General features: G+C 36.4%; 1 protein-coding gene across 23 annotated transcripts in view; it reads left to right on the top strand.

The window, feature by feature from the left end:
- Positions 1–16981, top strand: part of LOC113646587 (formin-binding protein 1) — a 73826-nt gene that overhangs the window by 38363 nt on the left and 18482 nt on the right. For 6 of the 23 annotated variants that reach the window (XM_027152942.2, XM_027152944.2, XM_027152939.2 and 3 more), the window contains exons 6-10: positions 295–399; positions 6527–6655; positions 7083–7229; positions 7606–7794; positions 11208–11399. In XM_027152942.2, the coding sequence (XP_027008743.1) occupies positions 295–399; positions 6527–6655; positions 7083–7229; positions 7606–7794; positions 11208–11399 (762 nt within the window). Of the gene's footprint in view, positions 1–294; positions 400–6526; positions 6656–7082; positions 7230–7605; positions 7795–11207; positions 11400–16887; positions 16975–16981 lie in introns of all 23 variants that reach the window. The other 17 variants (XM_027152950.2, XM_027152949.2, XM_027152952.2 and 14 more) reach the window with 4 other exon arrangements.

Here is a 16981-nt window from a genome sequence, read left to right as displayed (position 1 = left end):
TGCAGAATTGTACATGGGTGTGAGTGAATGCATGTATACATGATGCTCTACAATGGATTGGTGTCCCATCCTCGCTTCCAGATTCCCAGTGACCCTGACCAGGATACTGCTGTTATTGAATTGTGTGTTGAATAATGTGTGCAATGTGTGTGAGTAATGTGAAAATAGTCTTCTAAAGTTTTACAATATAATAGTTTTGCCCAATTTTGCCTATTTCATTGTATGTTGTTGTATGTTGTATATTCACCCCTGTGTGTGTGTGTGTGTGTGTGTGTATGTGTGTGTGATTTACAGTGTAAGCGGAGTTTTGAGAGAGCATGTAAAGAGGCAGATCGAGCACAGCAGTACTTTGAGAAAATGGATGCTGACATCAATGTGACAAAAGCAGATGTCGAGAAGGTAGGAGTGTGTTATTGTCTCCAATTTTATTGTCTTCTCCTTTTTTTCAATACCTGATTAATGTGATAAGATATAAGATCTTGGCAGGATTGAAACGGATAATCCTCCATCTGTTCTTAGTCAACTAGAGCCTACTAACACACACACACACACACACACACACACACACAAACACGCACACAAATATTCATGTAGCCACTTTCCTAAAACTTAAAACTGTATGTATCTTTGTGTGATATTTGACAGTTAATGGTTAGTAAGGTGTTGAGGAGTTATAGGCTATTGAGGATATTGCGAATGTGTGAATAAGGCTTTTGTTGTAGCAAATAGTGCAATTGATGTAGTCCTGACTGCTACTGTCTGTTGTACATTCACAGTGTGTTTTGTAATATTGTTATTTGTTGACTAGTGTGAAGAGCCTGTGTTTAAGGCTGTGTGGTATCTAAGACACCTGTAAGTACTTAGTATTTAGAGTTGGTAACTTACAATCCAAAAATCAATGTGGACATTGACACAGAGAGAGTCCCTTCTATTCATACTGATGCATGTGTCTAACGTTTCTTTAAGTCTGACATGCTTACACACGATTTTCTTTAAGCTTGAATATATTAGTGTGCTAGAAAATATATTTTTTCCCCAGTCAATTAACTCCAATATGAAGCAGCAAGAAAGCAAGACATAATTAATAAGACCGGAAACATTTAAGAATTATTTGATAATATATGAAGCCAGGGATTAAAATAAACCTAAACAGGATGCACAAATGGTCTTATTTGTTGTCAGGGATTCTCAAAGGCAACGGAAGCAAGTATTTTATCGTGCACAGTATAAAAATAACAACAAACGATGAGTACAAACTAAAATAGCAGAACGATGAGTACAAACTAAAATAGCAGAACATACATACCATGAGCAAGACTGTGGAAGACAAAGAAACACACAAAACAATGTGTGACCAACAAAAGCATGGCAAAGAGAAACCAGAAGTTAAATAATGAAAAGGGAAACAGTGACTGATCAGTGACACATGTGAGGAAACGTGTAGGGGCTATGGCTAACGTTGTTCAAGCACCAAGTTGGCATAACCATGCCAGTTGTGATCATGTTAATTATACAATCACAGCAAATTTTCTATTTTAATAGCACATTGACTGCCAGTCTATAAAGCAAGACTTGATGCAGCACATCCTATTTTTTGCAGAAACTAGAAAGGACACTAATATTTTTTGTCAAAAGTGGCAGAACTCATGAATTCTTTTCTGCCTGTGTAGTGACAGAACTGTGTACAAAAACAAAGTTGTGTTTGTTGTAATAAATAGGACACACAATACGACAATGAAACTTAAGACTATCTGTCTATGGTAGAGACTTGATAGAGACTTCAGTGTATGTTTAAATCAAGGCAGATTAAACAAGTCGCTCATCATTTGCGCCTGAGCTTTGTCACCATGGCAGTGCTGGAACATTGCGATGTGTGACTCTGTGTGTCCTGAGCGTGCATGTGTGTCTCTTGGGAGTGTCCAGACTGAGCAAGACGCCTACTTTTTTCCCTAATGAGTCTCTGTACAGCAGGCATTGTTCTTCCCCTCCTTTTCTTCGTCACTCCTTTTTTCTTTCTCTGTCTCCATGTGTGTCTGAAACAGATGTCAGTGTGTATCATTTCCAGATGCTACCATAGTGTTGTGATCCACTTGAGGAGAGAGAGAATTTCTAGAGTTTTATCACAGTATTTCAGTGAGAATGTTCATGCTGGTGTGGAGAGTACGGTGTTTCCTCTGCTGAGTTCATTCTTCCCTATCTTTATTAGCTAGACTGTCTAACTGGCTACTTTGCATCTGTAACGTTTCAAGTTACAAGCTCCTCATGAATTTAATTAGCAAGCTACCCTTTTTTAGCTTCACTACAGAAGTAGTTAGCATTGAAGAATTAAAGGTATTTTTTTCACTCCTTTGACAAACTTAGGAAAAACTAACATGATATTTTCATTTGTGAAAATAGAGATTTTGCTTTTCTGATTATAAAACCCTCTTCATACAAAAACTGTTCTGTTTGTTTTAGGAAATATAATCTAGTTAATGTTAATTTAAAAGGACATACAGAATTCTAAAATGCATTGAATTATTTACCTAAGTTTTAAAGGTTGCTGTAATATAAGTTGTAATGCTTCAGTGTAGCCCATTGCTTATGTAACCTAGCTTAATTCTTGTATTATGTTCACTCTTTGGAGCCTTTGGTACTGTTCAGGTCAAATCTTTATCCCAACAACAAAAATATAGATAACATTTGTGTTTAATATTCTAAATTACTAGATTACATTTAACAATGAACTATCATGTTGTTTGTTTTTGTGATAAAGTTATACTATAATAACTAATATATAAACTAATAAATATACTATAATAAAGGCTTTGGTGACATAAATCTCGAAAAAAAATGGATTTAATGGGTTTGTTTCAGTTAATGTTTTTTTAACTAATTTATCAATATATAGGTAATGAACAAAATAAGCACGAGAAACAAAAAATATTGCAGTCACTGGCTGTGAAACACAGCTCTCAAAATTGCATCTGCATCTTAGTGCACTCAAGTGCCCTTGTTAAAATGATGCCAATTGGTACAGTATCTCACAGAAGAACCCCTCATGTTTCTGTAAATATTTTATTATATCTTATATCTTAACACTGAAGAAATGACACTTTGCTACGATGTAAAGTAGTGAGTGTACAGATTGTACAGTACAGCCCTAAGTGAATAGGTCCCAAAATTGGGCCCAAAGTGTCAATATTTTGTATGGCCACCATTATTTTCCAGCACTGCCTTGGGCATGGTGATCACCAGAGCATCACAAGTTGCCACTTGAGTCCTTTTCCACTTCTCCATGACAACCTCACGGATCTGGTGGATGTTAAAGACCTTGTGTTCCTCCACCTTCCATTTGAGGATGCTCAACAGATGCTCAATAGGGTTTAGGTCTAGAGACATGCTTGGCCAGTCCATTACTTTTACCCTCAGCTTCTTTAGCAAGAACATCTTGTAGGTGTGTTTGGGGTCGTTATCATGTCTTGGAGGGAGGGGATCATGCTCTGCTTCAGTAGGTCTCAGTACATGTTGGCATCAGACTCATGCAGCCCCAGACCATGAGACACCTACCACCATGCTTGACTGTAGGCAAGACACACTTGTCTTTGTACTCCTCACCTGGTTGCTGCCAAATAAGTTTATTTTGGTCTCATCAGACCACAGGATGTGGTTCCAGTAATCCATGTCCTTAGTCTTCTTGTCTTCAGCAAACTGTTTTTGGGCTTTCTTGTGCATTATCTTTTGGGACGACAGCCATGCAGACCAATTTGGTGCAGTTTGTGGTGTATGGTCTGAGCGCTGCCCGGCTGACCCCCCACCCCTTCAACCTTACTTTTAAGGCCAGTGGTTTAGACATTAATGGCTGTGTGTTGAGTTATTATGAGGGGATAGCAAATTTACTTTGTTATACAAGCTGTACACTCACTTACTTTACATTGTAGAAAAGTGTCATTTCTTCAGTGTTGTTACGTGAAAATAAAATATTTACAAAAGTGTGAGGGGTGTACTCACTTCTGTAAGTATGTCAGGATTAATGTGCGTCTGTATGTGCATATTTGTGTGATCTTACAGCATTTATATTTGTGTGGGGATACGGAAGTTGTTACAATTGCTATGCGTGTGTTTTGTGGGACACTTCCTGTTAGTCCAATTTTAGTTTTCAATGCTAGAAAAACTTTAATTCCTTCCAATCTAATCCCTTGTGTTGTTGTTTTGATCATGCCTTGAAGCGATGTTACCTTAAGGTAGGTGCACAGGTGCAGGTGTGTATCTGTCTGTATGTTGCTAGCAGTGCACCATAGGCACACCCATACGCCACGTCCCGCTGTGAGGTCTGATCCAATCATAGCCTTGATAATGTCTGTCTGCTCTGCTGCACCACCAATCACATGGCTGCAAATGTCAATGTGTCTGTAAATAATTTTGTTAGTTTTTCACTATAATGAAGTAAAATATTATATAGAGAAATAACTTGGGAAAAGAAGCAAAAAACAAACCAACAAATATATAATTATAATTGTACTGTCAATAAATACATAATACAATGAAAAGTGAGCGTAAAATAATTAAATGTTGCATGGAAATATATATGTATATATGCATGTATGTATGTATGTGTGTATGTGGGTATGTGTGTATGCGTATATGTATGTATGTGTGTGTGTATGTTTATATGCATGTATGTGTGTATGTGGGTATGTGTGTATATGTGTATGTATGTATGTATGTATGTGTGTTCAGTATATATGTATGCGCTGTTATTTTTGGTGCAAAACAAACTTGATTGATTTCTTTCTGAATAGTATCTTTTGAATATGTCTTGATAATTTTCTAAAAATCGTGTACCTCATCAAATATTTTCCACTTCTATGTGACAATATATCATAATTATTTTCTTCTGTAGATGCAGATAGGGTTTGAAGTTATTCTAATTCTTGTACTTTTTATCTACATTAAAACTGCTGAAAGCAACTGTTCCCTCACCAGCCTTTCATATTCTCTGTTAAAGTTAATGAGACAGAAATCAGCCTGAGCCACTACAAATCCCTCTATCCTAAAAACTTTCCTTAATCAGAAAAAAACGAGCCATCACTGATAGTTACGCCTTATAAAAAGAACTTCATGTTGAGCATCTGCCTTATCTAAATTGTTATAGAAACAGCAACATATAAATAGTATGTTACAGATAGCAAAACAAAGATAAAGGAAATACTTGGAGTGTGGTCATATTTGGTCCTGTGATGTTATATAGGTGGTTCAGTGGACATTAAAGGTTGTTTCTAGAAGCAGATGCAGGATGTAAATTCTCCACAGTGAAGCCGGAATTGTCAGCCACCCAGACTGTGCTCGTGAACAAAGAAAGCCTTTAACACAAACTTGTTTTTCTGCAATTAGGTAATGTCTTAATATTTAGCATACTGATTTTCTATCTCCTTGGCTATTGGACATTTAACATTAACCAAAGCATTTTTGCCGAATGTTGAACAGCTGTAAAATGTTTCCATGGAAACCAGCTTGCAGTTATTTAGTTTAGGGAACAACAAACATTTTTTTTGTGTGTAACGAAACAAAAACTACACGTGTTGCTCATTGTTTGTTGTAGATGTTGCAAGAGGTGCAAGTCATTAAAATCACCAAGCTTCCTGAGTTTGATGTTTAAAAGTGACAACTTTAATTTCAAGTTGTATTTTTAGCCACATGCAGCATCACTAAAACAGACAAACAAGCAAACACACACACACACACACACACACACACACACACACACACACACACACACACACACACACACACACACACACACACAAAACTATTTATTTTTGCAACATATAATTGTGCTCACTTTTCACTGCATTGTTTATATACTGACATATTTCACAATTTATGCATTTGTTTGTTTAACAATCATTAAAATATATTCCTTCATATCTGAAAGGAGAAAGGTTTGCAGCCTGCATTTGATCTGGTTCAGTGATGAACACAGCAATTTAAGTCTTCCTAGAAGTTGCTCAGGAAGTGGTTATGGTCTCAGTCTTTTGTTTCCTGTGTAAACCTTTGCATAAATGTTGCAGAAAGCAGGATTTACTCTCTTATATTCTTTATAGTAATGTCATCAAATGCTCTATATTACTACTTGTATGTCTTTGGGAAACTTAATTATCAGTCACAGCCTTTAGAAGTTAAAAAAGTCAAAAATAAAATAAATGTCATGATTTATTTAGTTTATTTATTTGTTTAGCCACCTAGTCTTAAAATTCCAGTTGCAGAATTTAAAGGATGTCTTTCTGTGTTTATAATTTGGAGTGATAACTATTTCAGAATACAATGTTATGGTACGTTAAAGTGTGTATGATAAAACAGATTTTTAAATGGACGCGGTTGACAGTGACCCTTATGTGAACAGCTGGGGAGGCCCTTAGTACTAACCTACTGTAATATTCCTTTCTCTCTCTCTCTCTCTCTCTCTCTCTCTCTCTCTCTCTCTCTCTCTCTCTCTCTCTCTCTCTCGCTCTCTCTCTCTCTCCCCCCTCTCTCCCCCCCTCTCTAGGCCAGACAGCAGGCTCAGTTTAGACACCAGTTGGCAGCCGACAGTAAGAATGAATATTCCAACTACCTGCAGAAATTTAACCAGGAACAGACTGAACATTACCACACACTCATCCCCAATGTCTTTCAGGTATACAAAAAAACACACACTGGACAAATAATAAAAATATAGGACAAGGTATAAATGGACATCTATATATCAACCAGTTAATTCATCCAACCATACATCTACTCATCTCATCAATACATCTATACATATCCATCCATCAGTCAGTCATATAACTATATCTTTTCTGTCATCTGTCTATCCATCTAGAAATTTATCCAATGGCACGGTGTCCATTTTTCCATTCGTTCTTTGAAGGGACATGCTAATTGTTATGGCTGATATTCAGCTCTTTGTTCTCATTATTTAGACTAAGTGCCACAAGCATGGTTAAATCACTTCCAATTCCATAATGCCACTTGCCTGATTATGTGTTTGACCAGTCGGTTATTTCACTATTATGGGATTTGTTCAGCACCCTCACTGCTTCTCTGTTCCTGCATTTGAGCAGAAAATCCAGGACATGGAGGAAAGGAGGATTGAGAGAGTGGGCGAGTCCATGAAGACTTTTGCCGAGCTGGATAGACAGATTCTGCCCATCGTAGGGAAATGCCTTGATGGCATAACCAAAGCAGCTGAGAGCATCGAGGCCAAGACTGTAAGTTTAACAATCACAGACAGGTTTGGTTTGACATGGCCTCAAAAATCATAAAACTGATCTATGGCAACAAAAGAAAAAAAGTGAAGGTGCACCACTCTTTCAAATCTGATGCGTCTTTTGTAAGTTTATTTAGTTAGTCATTGTTGGATGTTTGTGATGTACTTACTGATACAGATTATATACTGTAGGTTTTAAATGAAGGAAAATTCTTATTACTGCTAGGCTTATTACTGCTTTAAACTGGACTTGACGAGTGTTGTTTGTATTCTTTAAGCGTTTATCTTGCAAGCTATCCTACCCATCATTCCTAGCCGCTACTCTTTATAAATCTGTTTGAAGTATGGCTGAGTGAAATTTTTGCCTTTGTATACAGGATTCAGCTCAGGTGGTGGAGTCGTATAAATCAGGGTTTGAGCCACCTGGTGATGTGGAGTTTGAAGACTTTGGACAGGCAATAAAGAGGACTGCATCAGAGACCAGTCTGACCAGCTCACGACCTGATATTAAGACAGAAAAGCCTGGCAAAAGCAAGAGCAAACTCTGGCCATTCAAGAAGAGCAAGGTAACAAACATGCACAAACATCTATACGTTCCTGTTTATTTCAGCAGTTTCACCACTTGGGTCAGCTGCTCAAAGCTGTGACTTCAGTGGGACCCAGATAAAGATTTTTTTTTGCTCTTGTAAATACATTTCGATATGTTCTGTGGGTTAGAAAAGCAAGACAATTATTAAAATGAAAAACAATATGGCAATTTTGCTCTGTAAGTTGCCTGGTGTGCATTCGATGTAGTTAGACTTTCATAATATAATTACTTTATTCAAAATATAATTCCTTTATTCATTCACATTTTATTATTTTAATCATTTCTCAGTTTTATTTAAAGTATTGCAAATCATTGTGGGTCACAGATGTTTTTAGATGTTTGCTGCAATATTCCTCTTGTGTTCAGCTTCACACACCGCTGCCTATTTGACTGAATGGTTGACGAGCTAACGTACTAATGCATTGCCAGCGAGCCCTAACCTTGATGATTTGAAAGGTTTTCTTACACATACTTTCACAAAACAAAACATCCATCTAACCCTCATACTTGCTGTTTTTATGGTATCAAAACTCTTCCTCTTCTCTCCATCAGCCACTGTTTTTGTAGCTGTGACTGACTGTTTACTGAGTTGTTCTGAGCTGAGCTGAGTCAAGTTTCACTGAGTATGCTCCATTCCAAAACACACCCTTTCTTAAAGATGGCCAGAGTTAAAATGGATAACCGCAACTGTGTGTGTGTATGTGTGTGTGTGTGTGTGTGTTTTCAGTTTGTCTTCATTTTAATATATCAATATGGAGAGCAGGTTGTTTGAGGTATAAACAGGCTAGAGGTTTTACCTTGTGTGTGTGCCCTCCAGAATTTTTCCTACATTTCAACAAAATAAGCAAATTTCTAAAGCAGTGAGTTGTTTTAAACACATATCCTCATAATCAAGTTAATTTTTTTAATTATCAGCACTTAGCACAAAATTAATAATAATAATAATAATAATAATAATAATAATAATAATAATAATAATAATAATAATAATAATAATATAAAAAATTTAAATTCTGTCCTGGAAAGAATAAATCAACACTAAGCCTCTTTCTGTAATGTAAAAATGTTGTTGTAGATTTGTAGAGAGAGCCACTATTCACATCAGACCCCAGATTTCAGTAAAGCTCAACAGTTTCTTTGTTATGTTGGCATCAGGCTTCCTGGAGAATATTGTGGCCTACAGACATGGCTACCATGTACTACAACACCCAGAACACACACTCAAGTTCAGATGATCACTGATTGCTCACATCTGGATTCAATCACACGTGTACGCGCTCATGCTCTCTCTCTCTCTCTCTCTCTCTCTCTCTCTCTCTCTCTCTCTCTCTCTCTCTCTTTCTCACTCACACACACACATACACACACAAAAACACACATAGACACACACAAAATAAATTTGAATACTGAAGCAGAATACTACAATTAAAAAATATATTATTTAATTACAATTATTTGAAGTGTTTATACAATTATACTTGCTTATTTATATGGTTGCCAATAATTCTGGAGGGTATGCCATGTAACTATATACTATATATAGCTTATAGTATCTTGAGAATGTCTCTTGCACTGAGGTGTATTGATGGTGTGGTTTTTGTCTTTCAGTATGAATGACTGTGTGTGTGTGTGAGTCTGTGTGTGTGGTACATGCACATTTTGTAGACAGATCTAGATTTGAGAAGATCTTCTCCCAAAGCACAATTTCATTAGAAAGTCATTAGTGCTCTGGGTCATATAGTAATGACATGAGGGAGGAGAGAGAGAGCAAGGCACAGCAAGAGTGAGAGAGAGAGAGAGAGAGAGAGAGAGAGAGAGAGAGAGAGATATTAAAAGAGTAGGACGTTGACCTAAAAACATTTTGCACTTTTTTCTTCTATAGAAAGTTTATAACGGTGATTGTGAAAACTAAATTGAATTTTGGGATGAATTTTGAACAAGAAGGAATTTTAACTATTACATTTAATAGAAATAGAAGCTTTTGACATACAGACAATGACACAGACAAAGTCCTACATGTTCATGTGCAATTTTTAGGTCACAAGTGATGTGTTTACATTGATGGCAGCATGTTTGGGCTTTTTACTTCCAGTGAAATAAAACTGTATACAAATTTGCGCTTCCAATTTGTCCACATATTTTGGCCATTATAGTGTATTTTGTCAAGCACAAAAATGGAATTATAATATGTCAGTACTATAATAATTGATACATTGTTAGAATTGCATTTTGAAAGACAACCACACATTCAGCCCATTAATACACTGTTAAAACAGATCATGTAAAAACAATTCAAAGGCATAATTTAGTTTTTTAAATATATGTACAGCTGTTGTGTTGCTATGACAGCTATTCTAAGTTTTTTCAGGAACATGAATTTTATAGAAGTACTGGTAAATTTTGTTCAATATTCTATTTATTAATTATTAGTCCCATTATATATTTAGATAATAAAAGTATTTGTCTAAAACAGGTAACACTGCTGTTATAAAGTGGCATATAAATCCGCGTATAAATCCATTACGCTGATGACCTCTCTTATATGATGAACTTTTCTGTGCTACCAGCACTTCTCACCTGATCTCGAACTTGTAGGAACCACCTGAGGTCAGTGTCTTATCACAGTCCTGAGTCATAGACTGGGCCATGGCTGTGAGAAGGAAGGAAAATAGTTATTTGTGTTCATTTGTGATAAAAGTCAGCATATAATTCTTAAAAAAGCAATAGCGTACTGATTGAAGAGGTGTCGTAAGAGCAACAGAATGAAAGTTTTGCTTTTCAGTGTGGCACGTTGTCCTTATGTTAACGTGCCATTATGGATATTGTATTTCATATTTCACTGTTATCTGTTAAGAATGCTTTTTAGTCTGGCACAGAAATGTCTGGTGTGTGTGTGTCCTGGCTGTGTTGCTCGTTCTGAATAATCAGATTATTTTCTTTAACAAACTAACTGTCTTACGCACATCCTTGGTTTGTTTTTATCTTTGCTTCCCATTGTATTGCATTTGTTTAGAAGTTTTATTAATTGTCTGATCAATTAATGGATTCATTTATTTATTTATTAAGTCTTAACTTTTTGGAGCCTTATTTCTCTCGTTTTGTGTTCCCCCTTTCTTTTTTACCTTCAACTGGATTGAATTTTGTTTCTTCTCTTCACCAACTCTATCTATCTATCTATCTATCTATCTATCTATCTATCTATCTATCTATCTATCTATCTTTTAATTTTTCTTGCATTTTCAAAAATTCTCTCCTTTTTTCTGTTCACATTTTTACCTCGTTCCTCCTTTTCTTTCTCTCTTTCCTCTTTTCTCTCCACTTTTCAACTTTCCTCTCTTGCTCCCTCTCTTGCTCTGCCGCTGTTTGGTGGCGTGTGTCTTGCTTACGTAGCTTATGTCCCTATTAACATCCCCTGACCCACGCCAACCCCCTCCAGAACCCCCCTCACCTTCTACTATGACCCTTGACCCCTGCCCCGCCCCTCAGAGCCCCAAACCACCAAAGGAGGCCCTCTCGCACCGCTTCAATGACATCATCACTTCCAAGCCCAAAATTCACTGCCTTCGGAGCCTGCGTCGTGGGGTAAGTATGTGCGTCTGTGTGGTGTGTGCATGTATGTGTGTTTGTTTGCATGCCTTTGTGTGTGTGTGCTGCCATTCTTTGCCTGCCTCATCGTGTGTTCGTTTGTTGAAGGATGACGGATGTAGTTTAAGGGTCTAAAATTTTGTTATTATTTTCATTTTTTTCAAATTTCAAAAACAATCATATCAATTGCAAAATGTTTTACAATATTTCATTGTTTTCTCTGCAGACTACAGACTACAGTATTGAGTGATGTTGATTACATCCTTATAAGAGTCTTTATAAGAACTAAGTACATGCTTATGAACATTTTGAAGTAGAACCCAACCTCAAATCTAGTTCTATAGAACTATAATTATTATAAAAAAATGTTCTGTTATCGGTCATGCTAACATCAGCAGTGATGAATATACTGTATACCTGTAGTAATATTAAATGAAGGGTAGTGCAGAGCTGGCTGGTGGGTGGAATTTTCACTATATTCCAGTGGCGTTCACTGCCACATTAATCTGAAATGCAGTATGTAAATAATGTAGATAGCAAACTTTGCACTCATAGAGTAAAGGATTAAAAGGCCAATCCACCAGTGTCTACATGTAGAGATGAATACCCACTGCAGCCAATTAAAAAAAAACATTAAAATAGATTAGTGTGTAAAGGGAAAATGTTCAGAATTTACATTTAGATTTTTAATATTTATTAGTTAATCTTTTACACAATATTAATTTTGTCAAAAATACATTTTTCATATTTAGATTTGACATTCAGGGTTAATTGTTCCTAAAATTGTCCCAATTGTTCCTTAAATATCCTCACAGAGGCTCATGTTATCTAGCTGCCTAACATAGCTCATGTTATCTAGCTGCCTAAGAAAATGTGTGAAAATACATACACATATAGCAATGCCAATTATTTCTTTCGTCTGACATATATGGAATAAAAATGACAGCCATTTTCCCATCCAAAATCATTTTAATGGCAATAGAAATGAAATTGATCACATTTTGGTATGTAACCTCAGTAACATCTCCTTTGCTCTGTGATCTGCAGACCTTTTTGGGGAAAGATTACGTCCAAATAACGTCCCATTCCTTCTCTTCTTTGTCTGCTGCATTTAGCACCCGTTCCCTCTCTATATGTCTGCTACTCGTTGTCTTTCTCTCTCTCTCCCACTTTCTTCCTCTATCTCTCCTGGTGTTTGGTCCATCTTCTTTGGTTTAGATATTATCATGCTAGATTAATTATATTTTACTGTTACATCTTGCTCAGTTGCAGTTATTCACAAACACAAACACACACTTCAGCTTCATCGTAATACATTCTCTTCCAGAAGCATTGCGTGTTATTTTATTTGTAGCGAATAAAGTTTGGGTGTTTTGAGTGACTCTAACATTAGATTGTATTTCTTGCCTATAAAAACAAATATTAGAGCCACCGATGACATCATTCTAGCATCATTTCTGTGGGAGCTTGCTACAGTTTTAAATACATTGGTTGCCTTTAGCATACATTACAAAATTTGTCCGAAAATGTAACATGAAAGCAAGACTTTTTTGGGACATGCGAACGCAGTGGTGGCTTACTTATGAGAAGGTTGGTGGTTCAAGTCTCAAGGGTCTTGCTCAAGCTGCCACTGTTGGGCCCTTGAGCAAGACCCTTAACTCTCTTCATTTTGACACCAGATTTTAACAAACTGGGATATGTGAAGAAAAGAGTTTCACTGTCCTGTAATTTATAAGTGACAAAGGAGCACTAGTTTTTCCTCTACACTCAGTTATGATAAAATAAGGAATGATACACTTTAAAATGATTTTGTTCATTTTTTCTACAGTGTCATTTGTCAGGGGTGAATCAGTTGCCTGAACAATTGACACAAGCAGATGTCGTTCTGGGATTTTATGGGTAACACCAGGAAAAAAAAAAGAAATAATAACTTCTACTGAATTTCACAAACGTTTTCATTTGGTGTGTAAGTACACATAATTTCATTTTTGTGTGACTCGGTGCTGTAAGTACAGCATAAGCTTATCATTCTTAATCCTGTCTACAGGATAAGTTATAAGTCTACAGCAACACACACATTGGCTGTGGATTGATCAGTGATGATGATCTTTTCAGAATTAGGAACACACAAGTATGAGGGAACTCTGATAAAAAATGTGCAAATTGAAGTTTAAATGTTACAAAGCTGTCGTATGTCAGTACTGCTGCCTCATGGTAACATATGAAAACAGAAAAGAAACAGACTTGAACAATGCAGTTTAGGAGATATATAAATGTAACATGAAAGGAGAAAACACATTTAGTAGTTGAAATGTTGGCCAACAACATGCTGACATTTTGTCAAGTGCACAAATATGATGTTCTACAAAAGCACTGTTAAAAATAATTTTATTTCCCCATAATCTGCAAGGATGCACTTAACCAGCTGACTACAGCTAAAACATTGCAATATTACTTTAGCTAGTACATTTCAGGCTAAAACTATTTGACTTTTTCTTACCTGGTAGGGCTAGCTAATAAATTTACTGCATCAGTGTAAAACATGACATAATGTTAACATTATAAAGTAACTAATGTTACCGATTTTGTATTGTCCAGTGTAGCTCAATAATCATTAGGTAAATTAGCATGCTGGCTTCATCAGATTATTTATTTCACAAAGATTAGTAAAACATTTGACAAGGGCATGGTGGGATAAAATTGAGTGCTGTAGTCCTAGTGAAGTGTATAAACTATGCTGGGTTTTTTTTTCTCAAACAAAAAAATTAAGCAAAAATGCTGTCCAAAAGAAAAAAAAATGGAATATTAGCCTGCTTGATAATTGGCTAATTAGTCATTAGTATGAGAAGAAACTGACAAAGAAAAACACAGCAATGTTACACAACATGAGGAAACAACACCGTTGACAGGAATCTTAGCCCAAACCTGAAGCTAAGCATCATCTAGCTAAAACTGAGACTGATGAATTAGCACGTGGCACATAATCAGTAGTTCTTTAACAAAGACAGTGTAAGTTTTAACGGCACCGTTACTGAAAATGCAGTGTTGGAAAATTCTCTTAAAACAAGAGTGAGGTGTTTTTAAGTAGCATGTTCATGGTTAAAGAAAACCAAATAGCTATTAATCATACAGTCAGAATGACACAGAATGGAAGAAAACAGCATGCTTTCACCAGAGCCCCGAAATAGTGAAAACAGGAAACTCTGACATTGTTGTGTGTCAGTTATTGAACAGGAAGTAGATATTTGTGAAAAAGGAAGTGTGCTGGTTTGCAGTACCACTTCAACATGTGGACTGTCCTATGACCAAAATTTCCTGAAGTATTGCTTCCCCTATTTGATGTGCACACACACACACACACACACACACACACACACACACACACACACACACACACACACACACACACAAAGACATACCTATAGGAATCAGGGTCACACAGATTGATAGGTTTGAAGAACTGATGCTACAGAACAGGTCAGAATGGCGTCCTTGAGTCTATGAGCAGAGGAAGAACAGAATAATGGAATGTTGACTGCAAGAGATAAATGTTTTGGAGTAATTTGGGGGACAAAGAACCAAAGGAAGATAGGGAAAAAGAGAAATAAATGAGAGAGCTTTGTAAATGTTATCATACCTCATGCTAAATTGCTCCTTCATCCACCCATCAGAGCTTTGAGCTTTAAGCTTCTACTGTTGTTTTCTATAGCAGGGGTTTTCAATCTGTGGGCCAGGCCCCCATAGCGAGTGAAAAGATGGTTGGATGGATGGCAGAAGATTGCAAAATAAAGATAGCATATGTATATCTTAGTCTCAACCAGGTAAGTTAAAAAGATAACAAACAACGGTAAAACTTGTCCTCTTGGTAGTCTATAGCATTTTGTTTTTGTCCACTAGAGGGGGTTCAGCACTCTCCCTGGTGTTCTCCATGAATAAGCAGTAGCAATAATAACAGGAATGAGCAAAACACAAAAGCTTAAAGGCAGCTACGTCCTGCCATTTTGTCTGATTTTTCGACAGTTTAGATTACAGTGAGTGTCATATGTTCTTAAGTGTTCTTAAGTGTCATATGTAGACATTCACATGCAGCTTTACCAATGACTCCCGAAGACAACCACTCTAGAGTGAGCTAATCTGTGTGACTCCATCTCTAGATACACTTTGATGGAAAAGCATCAAACATTAAAAATTGCTAAGTATAGTTGATTACATTTACTGTTTTTCATATGTTCCCACCACCCAGAGTGGGTGAACACTTGAACTGGGCAGCATAACAGACATGGGAGAACACTATCTGCCCCCTTCCCTATACATGAGCTCTAAGACTGCCACAATAAGTTACTGTGATCGCAGGTTCATTTAAATCAAATGTCAGCAGGGGTGTGAATTCCCAAAAAGGTTGAAAACCCTTGATCTATAGTGCAAAAGGTTAGCATTTATTTGTATCTGTTTGTGTTTTGTTGCCAAAAAGAGTGTATAGGAGTAAAACCATAGGATACAGAAGTTACATTGGTATATGAAAGTGTGCGTGTTCATAAGTGCGTGTGTGTTGATAGACATATATAATTTTAGTGTATTTTCAGAGACCAGGATTTGTGTCCCTGGGCATCTGTGTGTGTTTGTGTCTGTGTTTGGGTGCCAGATTTACTTCTCTGTCAGATAAGATTGTTTCTGTATTTAAGAAATACAGATGAGCTTATTTAAGGTGTTGGGACTCCACAAGCTTCATCATATATTAAAGGATAATAGATCTCTGGATAGTCCTATACTATAGTACTAATACTATACTGTACATACAGTATTAGAGATGAGCAACATTCTTCCACATGAATATATCCTCAGTTAATGTTTTGATGACAGTGGTAAAGAAAAATTAATTCAAATATGTCCAACAGCGATTTAGTTGGTTTGAGGTCTGGTAAATGGGAAGGTAATAACTAATGTTTTGCATCATTTTCAAATTAATCAAACATTTTAGTGGTCCCTTGTGCCATTTGGACAGGGGACATCCTAGAAGACAGGATCAAATCTCATCAGGATAGGCTATCATTCAAAATAATTTATATTTAGTGTATAAATTAAGAATTTTAATAAACAGATTTAGTGAGTGATTGAGTGAGCGAAATCTAAATCTAAAAGAGTGTCTCTTTTAGAATAATGGTGTCCCAAAAGTGCAGGTCCAGAGGTATATTAAAATCAACAACTAATTGTTACTTTGATAAACAGAATAGAAAACACATGAAGGTTCCTTATTAAAGAACAATGATGGAATCTTCTTGAATGTATATAGGTTTATAAATATAATGAAAATAAAAAGTCAATCTTAATCTTTTTTTACGTTTTTGTATAATACGATTTTTTCATTGTTTCAGTTCTGTAGCACATTAAATCGAAATAAACCTATGCATCCAATACTGTGTGTGTCTGTGTGTCTGTGTGTATAAGAACACTCAGTGATTTGATAAGAATATCTTCCTTGCTGCAGTCTCCACAGTCCCTTCACTATGATAAAGAGCTGATGAAGAGGACTCTTGGCCGGCCTACTTATGCTTTTGAGGCCAGGCAATATGTCGTAAGTG

This window comes from Tachysurus fulvidraco, chromosome 21, assembly GCF_022655615.1.
Source record: "Tachysurus fulvidraco isolate hzauxx_2018 chromosome 21, HZAU_PFXX_2.0, whole genome shotgun sequence".
Lineage (NCBI taxonomy): Eukaryota > Metazoa > Chordata > Actinopteri > Siluriformes > Bagridae > Tachysurus > Tachysurus fulvidraco.
This window is presented reverse-complemented; position numbering and strand designations above follow the sequence as displayed.